General features: G+C 30.7%; 1 protein-coding gene across 2 annotated transcripts; it reads right to left on the bottom strand.

Moving 5' to 3' along the window:
- Positions 1 to 8,693: 8,693 nt before the first annotated feature.
- LOC120076387 (AIG2-like protein D) lies at positions 8,694 to 17,655 on the bottom strand. Of its 2 annotated transcripts, XM_039030199.2 has the most exons (6): positions 17,369 to 17,655; positions 17,020 to 17,092; positions 15,652 to 15,744; positions 15,144 to 15,230; positions 12,660 to 12,783; positions 8,694 to 9,087 (listed from the first exon to the last, which is right to left on the bottom strand). In XM_039030199.2, exons 1-6 carry the CDS (start codon positions 17,530 to 17,532, stop codon positions 8,855 to 8,857), a joined length of 774 nt encoding a protein of 257 aa, XP_038886127.1. In that variant the 5' UTR covers positions 17,533 to 17,655; the 3' UTR covers positions 8,694 to 8,854. The 2 variants fall into 2 exon arrangements, with proteins under 2 accessions (XP_038886127.1, XP_090169049.1); XM_090312923.1 differs by lacking the exon at positions 8,694 to 9,087 and having other exon boundaries at positions 12,411 to 12,783; positions 17,369 to 17,654.
- Between the last annotated feature and the right edge of the window lie 1,603 nt (positions 17,656 to 19,258).

The following is a 19,258-nucleotide window of genomic DNA, read 5'->3' as shown; positions in this document are numbered from 1 at the left end:
GTCGTGGGACTCAAAATAAATTTGAATGAAGGGAATTTGGAGAAAAAGCTCATTGCTGCAACTTGAAGAACACCTTCTTCAACCTCTCAAGTTTTCAGCAAAACTCAATAATTACATACAGTTTGCATCGTCGATTCTTAGTCAAATCTTCCCTATTTATTGCAAGACCATCATGCAAAAAAGATAGCTGCATGAAGAGCACCTCATGCTTCGAAGATTGAATCAAGAAATGGTGGACATTAAGTGAGCCATATGGTTGGATAGTGGAGATCTCCTACTTCTTCCAAATTCAACTTTTCCAATTTTTTATTTTTAAATTGATTTCCAAAATCAATTTTGTTTTCAAAATTGAAAATTTTTATTAATTTTACAAAATTAATTCATTAAATAATTAATTAATTCTAATTAATTTAATATCAAATATTAAATTAATTTTACACAAATTCCACCATCATGAATCCCTATTCATGAATTTAATATTTAAATCATATTTAAATATTAATTGATTCTCTAATTTTGTTTAAATCTAATTTAAACGCATAATTATCACATATAATTACTAATTCCCTTAATTCTTATTTGAACGTTTCAAATTAACTTATCACGTTATTCTAAGGCTAATCCATTTACGAGCCAGTTGGGGGACCTCGCGGATCTATAGATCATGGGCTCCAACGATCCGAGATTAATTGGCTAAACTCTTTACACCGAATTAATCCCCATTCATTAACTAACGGGTCACTCCACTAAAGCCCAGGTTACACTCCCCTCACTATAGATATATTATGTCCACTCGATATAACCATGATTAGTAAGTTAACCCTTCATAGGTTGTTCGTAATAATGGCTGGGTCAAATGTCTATTTACCCCCAAGATTACCACTTGTTTCTTAAGTTCCACTGATCCTCTAATGAACAATTGGTTTGTGATCCAATCAACAAATCAAGTCCCTCTCGGGCCAATGAGAGGGTGGGGCCCCTTGTTCAAGACCTGGAATCAGCACTTAAGGTAACAACCTCTATACTATCCCTGAAAGTGGGCAGGATTAAATTCCATCTTGCACCTTATATCCTCAGCTATCTACCGTTCTTACCCTTAAAATGGAGGTTTATTAAGTCGGCACAGTTGAGCCAACCCTCATCTATGCAAATCTAAGTATAATCTCGAATAAACAAGAGTTCATAGTTAGCTTAGGATTAAAGTCAAGTTACCTAGGTCATCGCTTTGAAATATTTGTGGTCCGATCTTGTACAAACCCATTATAACATGTACGAATTAGGATCACATCGCCTGTAATACTTTACAACTCCTTGTAACAACTACAGAGTGGGCCACATCCAATAGTGTTACCAGAATAAGGCACCCAACCTCATTCATATACTATAGATCATTTTGACTATTTACTCGAACCTGATCCACTTTTATGTCTCTACATAAAGTTCAAGTACTCATGTAATAGTCATGGATCTTTTAGTTTATTGGATTTATTTCTAAAATGAAATAAGCAATTCATATATTCAATAACAACTTATTGAATTTTCAGAATAAGTTTTATTGTTTACAAACCATAAGTTTTAGGACATAAAACCCAACTTCGACGATGTTAGTGGTCATGTTTGCATTGACCTCATTGACGACTTCCCCCTCGACAACGGCTTCCAAATCTTCATCATTGTAGCCCATGCCCTCTTTAATTACCAATCCCTTTACCTCAAAAAATTCTACCCTGGCTTTGTTTTCAACAAATTTCTAACTAGGTTCACCATAGCCAAAGTCCTTGGGTTTTCAGATTCTTTAAGTGCCCAATTCTTTTAGACATTTTGAAACATTATCCAGTTTGCTTATTTAATCTCAAAATTGAGGGAGAAGAGAGAGGAGAGAGGAGAGAGGAAAGGTGGGAGATGAGAGATGCTTTTAATTTTTTTTTTAATTTTAAAATGTCAAATCTAAATTTAAATCTTAAAAGAAATTGTAAAGAATGATAGATATTATGAAAGGGACCTCTTAAACCTATTTTTCTCAAAATTCAGGGACCAAAATGGCTAATTTAAAATCCTAAGGACCAAGTACACATATTCATGAAAACTCAGGGACTAAAAAGATCAAAATTTCCTTTAAATTAAATGGAATCAAATTATTTAACTAGTTTTTTAATGTCTATTTATGTATGTATATTAACGAAAAATTAAAATAATATCTAAATATATATTTTGGGAAATTAGAAAATCATATTACATTTTGATATGCTAACACGTGTTTAAAAAATTTAAAATTTAAAATAAAATTATATACATATAACGAAAATAAAAGAAAAAACTTCAAAAAAGATTAGGAAACAATGCACTTCCTAGGAATAAAACCTTGCATCTAGGGACACAATTGAATTCGAACGCTTGTGCGACCACTAAACCAAATGTAACACTTGTAATTTATACCAAACCGTATTATATATATTAAATAAACCAACCATTGAGGGGTGCCCTTACATAAATCCACCGTTGTATCGTGGGATTGCATCTCAAAATCAATTGACAATGAGATGAGTAACTCTCAAAATCAATTGGCAATGAGAAGGGTAGCACATCTATCTTATAAGGAGTATGATTGTTAGGAATGGGATCAAAGTCCTACATTGACTAGACAAGGGGATGATTATGGGTTATAAGAGAGGACAACTAGTGATGGATCTAAAAATTCTATTGACGGGAGACTTTATAATTCAATAAAAATAATTTATAAGTGAGTAATTCTTGAAATTCATAAATTTACTAACTTTTGTACATTATTGTTATCACTTTTCTTCAATGGAGATGATGACCCCATTGATTTTCTTTTAAAATATTTCTCCATTTAGATTTCAAAATAAATCTACAATAACATTGTATTGACAATAAATCAAGAAGAAATTGACAACATAACAATTATATCATAACTTAAACAACCCAACAAGTAGAGTTTAAAATGTTTATTTAAGATCCATAAATTATTTAAAAAATTAGCAAAATAAATATAAAATAAAGAAACTAAAACAAAAAATAATGATGATTTGGAATATGAAAACCAAATGTATAGAAATAAAATAATAAACATAAAAAGAAGAAAAAAGTTTTAAAAAAATTACCTCAAAAACTAGGAGAAGAAGTTGAAAAAAAGCTAATAAGAAGTTGGAGAAGAAATTAAACAATGGTAGAATTATTGAAGTTAAAACTTTATAAAAAAAAAATAAACAAAAAGAAATCACAAAGTAATTTAATAATGAAGTTGAATAGTCTCTCTACCTAACTTCCAAAAGACTGGGATTCTAACTTAAGTCTAAGACGGGTTAGCAGACACTTTTACCACTAAACTAGCTAAAGTTATTGATATTTGTTATATATATATATATATATATAATATAAAGCATAAAGTTGAGGGGGACCCGACCTATATTAAATTTTTCGGTGAAGACAACTATGTCCAATGATATAAGTGTTGGGATTGATGCCCTAATTCTCGTAGGTCCTGTAGTTTGTAATTGTAATGTACAAACAATTTATTTATTTAAAAAAACACGAGATGTTTTATTCGACATTTAGTAGTATTAACCACAAACCAATAAACTAACATCCAAAATTATCTTCTGTAGCTTAAATATGTATGTAGAGACATACAGGTGGATCATGTTTAAGTGATAACCTAAATGGTTTATAGTAGATGGATAAGGTTGGGTACCTTATCCTGGTGACACTACGAATAGCTTTGTAGATGTTCCAATTGTTCTAAAGTGCTACAAATGATCTGATCCTGATCATTCATGTGGAGACAGGTGAGCGAGGGTATTCTATACAAAGGAGTTTGTATAGGATCTTACTACGAAATTATTATTCTCATTATATAACATCGTTGATAATAGAGACTTAAATTTCACTAGGATGACCATAAGTGACATGACCTGAATCCTGAGTGAGTTGGAACTTCTGTCTATGAAAGCGGTCCTTTAATTTGTATGGATGAGATTGGCCAGTTCATCACCTCAATAAGCCTACCGTTTTAGGAATTCATCTGATTTGAGAGTTGGGAACACAACTACACAAGATAGAATTCACTTCTTCCCCAATGTCAGGGTAAGTAGATAAATTGCTCCCTTAAGGGCTGATTCCTAGGCTTGAACAATGTGGTGCCACACCCTCTTTTAGCCCAAGAGGGGTTTGGTCATAATTGAACTATTACTTATTGTTCACTAGAGAGATTAGTGGTACTTAAGGAGTTAGATGTAACTAAAGGGGCAAAACGGTAATTTTGGTCTAGCTGTAGTTACGAGCATTTTGTGAAGGGTCATTGTACGAAATGATTATTCTCATTATATAACATCGTTGATAATAGAGACTTAAATTTCACCAGGATGACCATAAGTGACATGACCTGAATCCTGAGTGAGTTATAAACTTCTATTTATGAAGGTGGTTCTTTAATTTGTATGGGTGAGATTGGTCAGTTCACCGACTCAATAAACCTACTATTTTAGGGATTTGTCTGATTGGAGAGTTGAGAACACAACTATATAAGATGGAATTCACTTCTTCCTCAATGTCGAGGTAAGTAGATAAATTGCTCCCTTAAGGGCTGACTTCTAGACTTGAACAATGTGGTGTCATACCCTTTCTTTGCCCGAGAGGGGTTTGGTCATAATTGGACTATGACTTATTGTTCATTAGAGAGATTAGTGGTACTTAAGAAGTTAGATGTAACTACAGGGGAAAAACGGTAATTTTGGTCGAGTTGTACTTACGAGCATCTTGTGAAAGGTCATTGCACTGTTTCCTGGTTATATCCAGTGGACACAGAAATATATCCGCAGTGCGAAGAATGCAGTTGTCGGTCTTTAGCGGAGTGATCGACAGTTAGTGAATGTTGAATAATTTAATTAATTTAATTAATTATTCAAGTACCATTGGAGCTTCAATCTATAGGTTCATAAGGTCCCCTCTGTAGCTTAACAGGGATTATTAAGAATTAATTTTGGATTGATTTGAATTGTTCAAATTAATTGAGGGAATTAGATATATGTGATATAATTAATTTAACTTAATTATATATGATATAATTAATATAATATATTTGATACATTATAATATAAAGTTTATTTTGAGAGAAACTAAATATTTGAATATGATTCGAATTTATATGAATGAGATCCACATAATTAAATTTAGTATAAATGAGATTTATATTAAATATCATACAATAATGAGAGAATTAAAACTATAGGTTATATTATATTTGATACAATATAAAAATGTAGGTTATATATTATATTTGATATAACATATATGATATATGATAAAGTAGTTATCATATATATATAAAATAATTTGTTATATTATTTAATTTTTGAATTAATTATTGGGAGGGAGTTGTAACTCCCTAACCACTATTCTCTCAACTTCATACGTGATTGTGTGGTGGTTTTGCAGGGAAGTTATTTCTTTTTCTTCTTCTCTTTTGGGTTGATATAGAGGAGAGATCTCTCTATAATTTTTCCTAAGGACATCACACTAATCCCCCTCTAAAAAACTCTCTCCCTTTTTTTCCAAAATCTCAGAGCCTACACAACTCCTGAGAATTATCTTCCCTATAGAGAATACGAAGGAAGATTTGTGGTGGTGGCCATTATGGTGTTACTCTGTTCGAGATTGTTCGTCATCGACGTGGAGGGATTACGTGAAGAAAAGTTCTTCAAAGGCAAGCTTTCTTGAAACCCTAATTTCTTTTTTCCCTCTCAAGCATGCTGTAATTTTCTGAAATAATGCATATTTTGTGTTCTATAAAATTTTTTCTCTAAAAATAAAATTTTGGGGCTGATCCCCACTTCCGCAGTGGACCTTAGGGTTCCTTCAATTGGTATAAGAGCGGTAGTTTTTGTCTCAATTTGTAATTTTCCATAATTGCATTTACAGATTTGGTGGATTGCATTCTGTAATATTTTTCATATTGATGAATTGTATGGAATGCGAATGGTTTCAACTTTTGGATGTTTTGGGATTGGACCCTTTTAGATTTATCGCTTTAATTTTACAAATTGGTTCGTAAGAGCCCTTTATTTTTTGACATAAATTGCGATAGAGTCTGTATTTTGAAAGTCATGAGTCGTTCATGATCATTCGGGTGGATTTCTTTAGAAAATGCAAAAATCGAAGAAGAATCAATGGATTTCGCAACTGTACAATGGCTTCTGTACAGTAGCGTTGCAACGTTGCGAACGATGAATGGAAGAATTTTTTGAAGCGTTGCAATGCTCCGAGACAAAAAAAATTTTAGTTCACGCGTGGTTGTGGTTCTTCCGGCTCATGGTTCATCCGGTTCGCTTGGTTTGGCTAGTTCGGGTGCTAGGCAGTCTAGTTCATGCGGTTCAAAGTCCGGTTCGCTTGTTTTGAACCGGTTAAGCTATTAATTTGTAATAGTTAGCTATTTTTAATTAATTAAATTAATATAAGTATTATATTAATTTAATTAATTATTTAGGAGTCCAATCCCAGTCCAACAATTATTTAAATTATGCATATGATGTACGATTTAATTTATAAATTTATATGTCATAATGTATGTCATATAGTAAAATCTCACTATAGGCTATGCATTATTCATGCATCATTTATATTATAAACGTTATAATATATAGTTGTATGATTTAATTTTATAGCAGGCTCATGTATCATATAATATAAATGTTATAATATATGTTTGCATGCATTAAACATAATCATGCATCATTTATATTATAAGTGTTATTATATATAGTTGAGTGTATGGATGTATGTATGTTATTAATTATATCATTTCTTTAGTATATAAGTATTATGTATGTTAAGTAATGAAATGGAATTGCATGAAGCATGCCACTACTTTAGGTTATTTTATAATTGTTATAATTTACCTAAATATTTTTCACATGCAATGACTGGTTTTAATTTATTTCATTTCTTTTATAACTGTTATAATTAAATGAAATTATAAATTAAAATCAATAATTCAGAATTGCAGGAAAACCTTAGGATAAAATCATTTTTTTAAATAGTTTTAAAACATGATTCACATAGACCTAAGATCACATTTCTAATGAGATAAAAAAATAAGTTTAATCTTTTAATCAGTTTAATAGGATTAAATTGGTTTTACTAAAAGATTAAATTTGTAGCAAATGTATCTATAAAGGACCGTTTGTCTAATGCTACTTCTGTCTAGGCTGGGTATTTAAGCTGACGAAAACGGAACACCCCTATCTGGGAACTGACCTAGAAAGGTTAATTAGATAGATTTGCTACAAGCATGCAATTATTGATTATGGCTTATTAAAGTGTTTAATGAACATTAATCAAAGTTGTTTAACTATCCGAGTAAATGTTGCTTTTGGGCAAATTTAAACAATCACTTAGTAAAATAATTAGCCGTATTTTTCTAAGTTAAATTAACTCTAGGTAAAACACTAAGTGGGAGGAAAATGTGGTATATAATACCTCATTTTTTCCTTTTCACGTTTCTCCTTATAAGTTCACACCGTGAGATCTATACTCGGCCTTGAGGCACCTTTGCTTGTGTCCCCTACGGATGGTGTTTGTATAGGTCAATAACAAGGTGAATGGAGAAAATGTTCATAGTAAATGGGAGAGGGACGTTTGTTAATACATCCCACAGTCTCTCTCATTAGTTTGTAGTAAATTTTCATGCTCAGCCTCAAACACTTTTGCTTGTGTCCCCCTATGGCTGCCATTTGTATGACTTTTTACTAAACTCCAGAAATAAATAGGATTGCTTTAGCTTTTACCCCAATCGGTTTTTCCCTACGGTTGGTTATAGGGTTGGCAATGGGGCAGGCCAGAGCGGGGGGCGTCCCCCGTCTCCAGCACCGTAGGGGAAATCATCCCACATCCCAAAAGGCAGGGACGGGGGTGGGGATTCTCCATCGGGGAAACGGGGTCCTCGCGGGGCCCCATTCCCTGTTTTCCCTTAGGGAATCCCCTACTAATTCCATGTGGGAATTCCCCATTTTTTTAATTAAAATTTTATTTAAAATTATATTTCATTTAAAATTTGATTAAAATTTGGGCTTGACTTTTGGGCTTAGATTTAGAATTTAAATATTTAATATTGGGTTCCACAATATTATAAGTCTATACATTATAAACATACATATAAATAAGTTATTTAATATATTATAAATATATATTTATAAAATATTAAAAATATAAATATATCAAATCAGGGTCGAGATCGGGGTCAAGGGCGGGGTGGGGATATCATCCCCATCCCTGGACGAGGCCTCAAAAAATATTCCTAGTTTAACCCTATCCTTGGTCAAACCGAGGATTCCCCGACCCGATCGGGGCGGGGCCCTGCGGGAAATTTTGCCAACCCTAGTTGGCTCATTGGGTTGGAACTCTAGAATCTAAAATGAGGGGTTACACTTATAAGAAAATGTTAATTTTGCCAACCCTAGTTTCTGGACCGAACAATGGTGGCTGATATTTACAGTAACAAGGAGTTGTTCTGTATATTGGTTGAGATGATCTCATTTCAGTGAAGGGGTACTTGATCACCCTACGATGACTTTTATCCTGCCTCACTGCAACATCATTGTAAAATAGATGTCACATAGGGTGCATTATATTATTTTGCTAAATTTGATTGGTTTTTCAAATGAGTAATGCTTGAATTCTAATATAAATAAATTGTATGTTTCAGCAAATTCATCATGAATTCCATAACACTAAACTTACTTGCCATCGTCAAACTTATTGGTGAAAATTACACAACATGGAAAAACACAATCAACACAGTATTAATCATCGATGACCTGAAATTTGTCCTTATGGAGGATTATTCTCTTGTTCTTGCACAAAATGCTCCTTGGAACGTTCGGGAGGCATATAAGTGTTGGATACGGGAAAATGAGAAGAATCGAGCGTATATCTTGGCAAGACTTTCTGAAGTCTTGGCCACAAAGCATGAGCCCATGATAATTGCCCGTGAGATCATGGAGTCCCTGCGGGAGATGTTTGGACAACCGTTTTCACAACTCAGGACGACGCTCTGAAAAACATCTTCAATGTCTGTATGCAAGAAGGAGCATTTGTTAGAGAACACGTTCTCAACATGATGGTCCACTTCAATGTGGTGGTGATGAATGAGTATGTCATTGATGAAGCTAGTTAAGTTAGTTTCATCCTGGAATCTTTACCTAAAAGTTGCCTACTGTTTCGTAGCAATGTTATTATGAACATGATTGACTACAACCTGACCACCTTGCTCAATGAGCTTTAGACTTTCCCATCCTTGATGAAAACCAAGGAACAGAAGGGTAAGGAAAATATTGTTTTATCTTCTAAGAAGTTCTACAGAGGTTCGACCTCTGGAACTTAGTTTGTACATGTTTCTTCCAACACGAAAAAGTGGAAGAAGAAGAAAGGTGGAAAGGGGAAAGCTAACCCACCAACTGCTGCCCAGAAAGGCAAGAAGGTCAAGACTGTAAAGGGAATATGTTTCCATTGCAATCATGAGGGACACTAGATGAGGAATTGTCTCAAATACTTGGCAGAAAAGAAGAAGGCCAAGCAAGATAGATATGACAAATACATTATAACATAAAATTTATTTTGAGAGGAATTAAATATTTGAATATGATTCAAATATTAATTATATGAATGAGATTCACATAATTATATTTAGTATAAATGAGATTTATATTAAATATCATGCAATAATGAGAGAATTAAAACTATAAGTTATATTGTATTTGATACAATATAACACTATAAGTTATGTGTTATATTTGATATAACATATATAATATATGATAAGGTAGTTATCATATATATATATATATATATATATATATATATATATATATATATATATATATTATATATTAAATAATTTGTTATATTATTAATTTTTGAATAAATTATTAGGAGGGAATTGTAACTCCCTACCCACTGTTCTCCAACTTCATACGTGATTGTGTGGTGGTTTTACAGGTGATTTTTTCTTATTTTTCTCTTTTGGTTTCTTACAGAGGAGAGATCTCTCTGTAATTTTTCCCAAGGACATCATATTAATTCCCCTCCAAAAAACTCTCTCATTTTTTTTTCCAAAATCTCAGAGCCCACACAACTCCTGAGAATTCTCTTCCTATACAAAATATGGAGTAAGATTTTGTGGTGGTGGTCATCTTAGATTTTGTGGTGGTGGGCATCTTGGTTTAACTCTGTTCGAGATTGTTTGTCATCGACATGGAAGGATTACGTGAAGAAAAGTTCTTCAATGGTAAGCTTTCTTGAAACCAATTTTTTGAAACAATGCATATTTTGTGTTTGATAAAAAAAATTTTAAGTGAAAACAAAATTTTGGGACCGATCCCTGCTTCCGTAATAGACCTTAGTGTTCCTTCAGTACAATTTCATACAATTAGAAAAACTAAAAATCTCATTCTTTATAAAATATATGAGCTGTCATTGTTCATAGCAATGGTAAGATTCCACCTAGAGATGTCCAAAAAATCCATGGGACCCACCTCGAACGACGGGGAATCCCCGAATACATAGGGAATTGGGGAAGGAGTGAGGAATTTTTTTTTCATTTAAAATTCGGGGCCAGGGACGGGGAATATACTCCCCGGCCTCGCTCCGACTTTGTATATAAATTATAAATTTTTAATATATATATTAATATTGTAGACTTTATTAAGATAATTATGAATGTTTTAATTATTTAAGTTCAAGATTTTTATTACTTTAATTCATTTGATGTTGTAATATTTAAGTTAGGATGCTCTAAATGTTGAATTTTAATTTTTACAAATTATGAGATTTTAGCATTTTAATTATATTTTTTAAATTACATGTGTATTATTGTTTTTATTAGTAAAATTGATAATATTTCATTTAAATGAAAATTTCATTGAAAATGTTTATAGAATTGTAAATATATATATATATATATATATATACACATATATATATATATATATTTAATTGAAAAAAAAATGTTAGAGAAAAATAAAGGCGAGGAATTTTTCTCGTGGGAATCTCCGCCCCGTCCCGCCCCGCCCCGTGGACATCTTTAATTCCACCATAATTATTTGACAATTATTTGAATCAAAGATTTAAGAAGCAAAATTTTAATGTTTTTTTACTCTCCTATAATTTCATAAACGTTTTGAAACTATATTTGTAATAGATATTCTTTAGAATTTTGGACATAAATCGAGGCTTAGAACTGTGCATATACATGCATATATATATATTCAATTTTCAAGAATGATAAAATGGATTTAATATGCAAGATGTCCACTATATGATTACTTTAATTGAGAGAAAATTTAAGCTCTCTCCTAAATTTTGGGAATTGTATTAATATAAATCATTAATGAATAATTGTATCAATTCAAAATTTGAGCTTTTGTAAATTTATCAATTTAATACTCTCCTCTAGACTTATTTAAAAAAATATTATGTGAAACATCTTAGTGTTGGTTTTTTGGCCCTTAATCTCAAATTAATTAATTTTAACTAATTAATTAATTAATATTTTGATGATAACAAACTTGCTCTTATTCACTAACAACTTTAGTATTTTGAAGTATCCATTGCGTAGAGTTCGGAATAACGGTTTCAACACAATTTAAATCACTTAAATAAGAGTTCGAACAAAAAAGATATGATTGAAATAAACTTAATAGAAAAATACAGAATTGATGACGTGATATAATTTTTCTCATCAAAGTGGACCATCTAGCTGCACAGATGGAGGAGTAACACATGGTGGACTTTTGATTTTTTTTTTTTTTTTTTTTGTGTCTAATGGTTGGTTGAGTTTAAAATCTCTATCATTCTTTTTTCTTTTTCAAGATCCAATGACCCAAATTAAATTAGTTTTCAACAATTTTTCCTCTCTATTTAAATTCATCTTCTTTTCTAAATTGTGATAACAATTTTTATTATTTTCAATCCTCCATAACACATTAAGCTACCATTGTTGCTCTCTCACTAAGTCTCAATTTTCTTCTTTTCATTTTCTTCTTGTTCTTCTTGAGAGAGATCTTTATGTTGTGAGGATTGATTCATTAAGTGTGAAATTTGTAAATCCACTATTTTAAAGAGTTTGTCGAGTGTGCTATTTATTTTTTCCAAACCATTATAAGGGTAGCTCTTGATCTTGAAAAAAGCAGTTGTAATAGTTTGATCCTTAATCGTGGAAAAAATCGGGTTTGATCCTTAATCGTGGAAAAGATCGGGTTTGTTCTTACGCTCGGAAAAAGAACGTTGTACAGTTCGACTTTACTTTAAATTGTAGAAAGAGTTAAGTTCTAGTGGCATATCCTTGTGAAGTGAATGTAGACCAGTTGTGCTAACCACTATAAAATTTTCGGTGTCAATTTTTATATCTCTCCAATTTAATTTTGTAATTTATTTATTTAATTGTAATATTTGTTCTTGAAATATATTGTTCACATTTATTTATTTTAATTGGTAGTTTTTAAATTCTTCCCTTAAACACAAAGCATAAAGCCATTAATTACTTTCTCTAGAGCATGGAGCATGAGACAGTAAGATGACCAGTAATTATCTAAATTCTTCAGCCTTGTAAACCTCTATATGATATCAAGTAATGAGAGTGCTATCACCTCCTTCTATATGGTAGAATGATTCATAAGTTGCCACTCCAGACTTTGGTTCAGGTAATTCCAACTCTTCCACAAATCTAGCAGTCATTTGTACAAAATCGTCCATACAAGACCGTTTCCATTCCTTGTTTCAATGTGGCAGAAGGTGATGAAAAATTAGAAGGGCATCTGGAGAGTTTCAAATCGAAACTATTGATATTATATAAATTCATAACCAAATTAGGAGAGTTAGCATAATTATTATTGACTTAAGTAAACGCGTCTAAAATGGCGTGAACGAAGTCCTACAACTTAATCATAGAACTCATGTTCATCCACAAGAACAATGAAGGGGACAGTAGAGAGAAAGAGGGATAAAAAAGGAAGGACTCTGTTCCATAACCTACCATATTGGATTTAAATTTTAGGCAAGACAATACACAACAATAGTTGTTAGTGTTTAGGTTAGTTCTCAATTTGGTATCTTTTAAAATTCTTGATTTTAGGTCCTTTGTTAAAAAAAAAGGAAAAAAATTTGTGAAGAAAAGGTTAATTTATCATAACACTATTATATTATTAACTTATTTGAATGGTTTGAAAGCACCCAAAAGTCAATTGACATGTTATCCAATTTGTTTATCTTCAAAATCTTACTCAAAAGCATGTTTGAGAGTGATTATAAAATAGTTAAAATCACCTTTAAATATGTTTTTAATCCTTCAAAACAAATCTTGATGATATGAAAATTGTATTGAAAAGGGTAAAATGACATATCAAACTAATTTTGAGCGATTAAAGTCGTGTTTTGACGTAATTTTGAATATGAAAAATGTGAGTTTGGTCATTTCAAAATCACCCACTTTTTAAAATTATCATTTTCAAGTGGTGTTTGTTTCACAATTTTTCCATGAGATTTCAGACAGAAATATCTTGTTTGTTTCACAAAATTCAATTTTTAAAATCTAGGATATTATTATTCATGGAATTTCAAAACCCATATGACATACGTTTTTAATACAAGTGTGGGATTTTTATGCCTAGGAGATAACCAAGAAAAATATACTTTAATTAATTAATAAATTAATATTAATTAATTATTAAATACAAATATATTAATTAGACTTAATAAATTTCAACTAATATCTTTATAATTAATATTTTATATTATCTTAACCAATTAATATACATTATTATGATGATTAATATCGATATTCTAATTAATTTATAATAATTTAATTATTTTTAGTAATTAATTTAAATTAATTAATTATGTTTAATAAAGGTCTCATATAAAAGTATTCATTTATTTTTATTGTTATTCATTAAATAATGCTAAATTTATTTGATGACTATAATAATTGGTCTCTTGTATTTATTTAAATACTTACTTAATTTTGGTTTCTATATACAAAATTGGTGAATTGAAAACACATATTTAACTTTCAAATATTAATTAAAACCCAGACATTCAAATCCTAGATATTTAATATCGATACCCATAAAACAATTTTGCAATCTAAACGGGTCTTAAAGGTCTATTTGTTTCATAGGTTTTCCATGAGATTTCAAACAGATATTTAATATTTTGTTCGTTTCAAAAAATTTCAGCATTAAAAATCTAGGATATTATTATCCAAGGAAGTGTGAATTTTTTATGCTTGGAGATGATCGGTTAAAATATAGCTTAATTAATTAATAAATTAATATCAATTATTCATTATTATTAATTTTAATTAACTATTAAATATAAATATATTAATTAGATTTAATAAATTTCAATTAATATTTTACGCTATCTCAACTATTTAATATAAATTATTATTATTATTATGATTATCAATATTCTAATTAATTTACAATAATTTTATTATTTTTAGTATATAATTTAAATCAGTTAATTATGTTTAATAAAAGATTTAATATTAAATTATTCATTTATTTTTATTTTTATTGATTAAATAATGCTAAATTTGTTTGATTACTACAATAATTGGTCTATTGAATTTAGTTAAGTAATTATTTAATTTTTGTTTCTATATATAAAATTGATAAATTGATCACACATATTTAACTTTCAGAGATTAATTATTTTGCATATCCAAATAAATACATTAATTATCTCAGACATTTAAAATCCAGACATTCAGATCTAAGATATTTAATATCTATACCTATAAAATAATGTGTGCGATCCAAACGAGTCCTAAGAGTAAACATAAGAATTTTGAAATAGGGTGTTTTCAAATGTAGAAAATTGGGTCAACTTATTTACAAATATAACAAAATGTCACTGTTTATCATGATAGATAGATATTGATAGACATCTATCAGAGTCTATCATTAACACCGATAGATATCTATCAATATCTATCACTATCTATCGAGATGGACATTAACATTTTACTATATTTGAAAATATTTTTAGCAATTTTGCTATTTAAAATAATTACCCTTCAAAATATTGAATTAATTTCCTGAAAGCCTAGGGATGATTTGGTATATTACCTCGAAATTCCAGTCTCCATACAAGAGGTCTGGATCTCTGTTGTTGCTCCAAACATAAGTAAGAGCTGATAATTTCTCTGAACCATCCTGAGAAGACAAAAAAAAAGAGCAGAGATTGTGCATAGAAATATGTGCCAAACATTAGTAGAATTACTGAAAAAATGGTTACAAAAATTAAACAAATCTACTGTTTAGCCCCATTTGTTAACTCTGGATTTTGATTTTGATTTTTTTGAAAATTGTGCTTGTTTCTTATTTCTTTTCAAGGACTTTTGGTTTTTTGTTTTGTAGGTAAACATTTAAATTATTAACCAAATTTCAAAAACAAAAACAACATTCAAACACTTCAACAAAATTTCAAAAGTGGAAGATCTATTAACAAATGACAAACAAGGAGTTCAAACCAAAAAGGCAATGCATATTCAGTAATCCTCTTTTAACTTTTAAATCAATATCCATAGCCAAAGATAAGTTCCTTCACAAGAACTAAAAGGTTTCCAATATTTACCGCCAAGGAAACTTCAACAACGCTTCTTTCATATTCAACATCTTCAAATATATCAAAAATATCCAGTTCGGGTTTCGTGATGCCGAAGAGAACCTGCCAATGAACATAACTATTCCTTATGAAGGGAGGATATAAATTTAACATATGCCATGTCCATGTTTAGATTACACAAGAAAGCAAAAAAATCTTTGACATTCCACAAGCATAAGAAATGCTTACTCATAATGGAAAATGAAATGGTTAGCAACATGATTTAGAGAAAAATTAATGGAAGAGTTGGAGTTCGAATTAAGGTTTTTTTTTTTTTTTTTTTTTGGAGGGTCAAATGAAAAACGGGTACTTTTTGAAATTAAATGAAAAACAGCATTTTGCTTATGTCAACATCCCGTGAATTTATTCATTCGACCCTAAAACTCATCCACTTGCTATAATTTATAAGTTCTTTTTATACTCGATACTCGATACTCGATCCTCGATCTTCGATACTCGATACTCGATCCTCGATCTTCGATGCTCGATACTTGATCTTCAATACTTGATGCTCAATGCTTGATATTCTACACTCTATGCTTGATGCTCTACACTCTATGTTTTATGCTATATACTAGCTACATGCTACTCGACCCTTGATCCTCGATCTTTGATACTTGATGCTTCATACTTGATGCATTACACTATATGCTCTATTTTATATGCTCTATACTATATACTAGTTACATGCTACTCGATCCTCAATACTCTAGGTCCTATGTTGTATGCTCTATATTCGATTCACAAGTTCACTTGATGCTCGATGTATGCTCTAATGTTATATACTCTATGTTTGATTCTCAATTCAAAGAAATGCATAAAAAAACGCAAAGAAAGGGAAAAAAAGAAATGCACGAACAAAAGGAAGAAGAAATGTAGAAAGAAAAACGCAAAGGCCAAAAAAAAGAATCATAGAAAAAAGGAAAAAGGAAAAAGAAGAAACTCAAAAAAAAATGAAAAAAAAAAAAAAAAACTACAAAACGAAGAAAATAGAAAATAATACATTTAGGGTTAAAGTGGTAATTTTACACAGTTATGCATAAGTAGAATACCAAATTTCGTTGATTTTTAAAATGGTACCAATTTTTCTTTTATGCCTTTTATTTTGGATCATATGTGTCATTTTTCTTGATCATCTAGTACACCTCAAAACAAATTCTTAATCAGTTTTCAACTAACTAGACAAAGACACCAAAACAGGAGGGGAAGATAAATCATCAGAGAATTCAATTAGAACATCTCAGGAATCTCTCCAGGTGTGAGAAGAATACAATGAAAGAGAGAAAACAAATAAACGCAAATCCAGAGCTTCAAAAAGGAGATGTAGGTTTCGTTTACCTTTCCGGTAACTCTGTTATTCTCAACAGGCAAAATAGCTGGATACACACGTCCTCTAACGCTAAATCTCTGGCTGCAGATTCAAAACAACCCATTTTTCACAACAAAATTCGCGCATATGAATCCCTAAATGACCAGCAGATGAATAATATTAATATCCCTAAATGACAGACTCATTCTCCAGACTAGTTTAGATATCGATTGTGTGGAATAAACATCACGATTCATTAGCCTAAGAAGTTACGAAACCAAATTGGTACAGAAATTCGTTCCATTTGTTTCCATCCTCAATTTAGACGGAGAAATTATGCGAAATAGATAGAAAAAGAGTACGTAAGAACAGACTGACTAGCCATGGAGAACCGCAGAAGACGACTGAGGAATGCGCTTCAGAAGAACGCGAACGACGTCATCGGCTAAGAGACTTCCATAGACGAAAACGTTGTGAAGACTGTGTGATTGATCGGAAGGAGAAGCCGCAACCACCACCGGCGACGGCGCCGTCGAACTCATCGTTCACAGCGACGATGAGATTCCACCAGAATTATTGGGAGATTATTTGAATCAAATATTTGAAAATTTGATCCCCAGAGGACATCTAGAAAGCATTATCTTCATTAATTGATATACATATATCACTAGGATGGGGTGTCAGCTTGATTTTAAATATAACACAATGAGTACATTTATTTACGAATATAACAAAATAAAATGTAGATGTCTAAAATTAATAGATTGTGATATTTTGTTATATTTGAAAGTATTGTTAGCAATTTTATCATTTAAAATAATTATCTCTTAAATTTGATAACTTTATATATATATTAAAAGGAGGAAAGTAGGAGATTTTGTACATTCACCTTTTGCCCCTACAATTTTAGCAAATGACTACTTTGCCCTTGGCCGGACTTTTTGAGGGTACAAACTTATTGGGTGTAAGTGGTTGCACGTATTAAATAAGTGTTTACATTCCTATATGAATGTGATGCTTGTATAAAAATGTGACAATTTGAGTTTAGATATCCGTTGATACTATTCGATCTTTGGGACACAACTCTTTGAGTTTAGGTATCTGTTGATTGTTTTTTTTATAGATGGGTTATACATAGAATGAATGTATTCATTCATGTATGGATGTGATCCATATAAAAGACAACTTATCAAATTTAGGTGTTTACTAAGAGATGTTAGAATAATAAAAAAAGCAGTCATTCGAGCTTTCCAATATGAATAGTTTGTTCCATCTAGAATAGGGAGACGAGTGGTAGAACCATCTTCTTTGATCCCGTTCATGATCGAAGCACCTGAGATAAAAGTGACCCTTTCTGATACCAATTGAAAAGGCGATAGGATGACTTGAGTTTCCCCTAAAGCTAACCATGATTGTTTGTGAATCATAGTGCCACACGAGAAGTATGACTATGACACCATGCGTCCGAATTTCAAACTTGGGTTTCTAACTAGAAAATTTTAGAAGACTGAAAAAGAGAGAAGAAGAATAGGATTAAGCTTTAAAAATATGTCATGGATGAATGTTAATATGTATCTTGAAAATTTAAAGGGTTCTTATTAGAGAATTTATTGTTGATGAATGAAAATTTTAGAATGAATTAAAGAGAGAATATTAATTTATACTCATAAATTCTATCAACTTAAACTCTAAACTAATCATCGTATTGTTTAAATTGAACTTTTGTAAATGCATCAATTTGAACATCTTATTAAATTCTGTTTGGATCAATATCATGGGTGACTTATAATTTTATCAATTAAACTCTGAACTGTTTTCAAATGTAATCTTAATAAATTTGATCTTGCAACTTGACTTTTTTTTTTCTTTTTTCAAATTTTAGAATAGTGGGTAGGGAAATTGAACCTCTAATTTTAAGGTTGATAGATTAAACATGATGTTAATTAAACTATGCGTATTTTGACATGTGACTTAATTCAGGATGATGAGTATGTTTGAATTAGTTTGAGAAACATATAGAAAAAGCAGACTTATGACTCTTGATTTATGAAAGACGTAAATATTCACCATCTCCAAATATTTTCTTGTAGCATACTAATGATGCGCCTATATCATTAATTAACCCACTTTAGATTTAAACTACCTTTTTCCTTTCACAACCTTCTTAATATAAGCAATTAAGAATGTACATCACTGAAAAAGAAGAAGAAGAAGAAAGAATATGTTATTGATGCACTCATTTACTCATATTCATGACAATTAACTACA

This window comes from Benincasa hispida, chromosome 4 (assembly GCF_027475165.1).
Source record: "Benincasa hispida cultivar pf3 chromosome 4, pf3_genome.v1.1, whole genome shotgun sequence".
In the NCBI taxonomy this organism is placed as follows: Eukaryota; Viridiplantae; Streptophyta; class Magnoliopsida; order Cucurbitales; family Cucurbitaceae; genus Benincasa; species Benincasa hispida.
Note: the sequence above shows the minus strand (reverse complement) of the source record. Positions and strands in the feature narration are given on the sequence as shown.

Coding starts and splice junctions, on each gene's coding strand:
- LOC120076387 (XM_039030199.2), bottom strand. CDS start 17,532: ATGAGTTCGACGGCGCCGTCGCCGGTGGTGGTTGCGGCTTCTCCTTCC. Junction 15,231..15,651: donor TTGTTGAAGTTTCCTTGGCG/GTAAATATTGGA, acceptor TTGTCTTCTCAG/GATGGTTCAGAGAAATTATC. Junction 9,088..12,659: donor ATTCTACCATATAGAAGGAG/GTGATAGCACTC, acceptor TCTTGCATACAG/ACATTGAAGATGTTTTTCAG.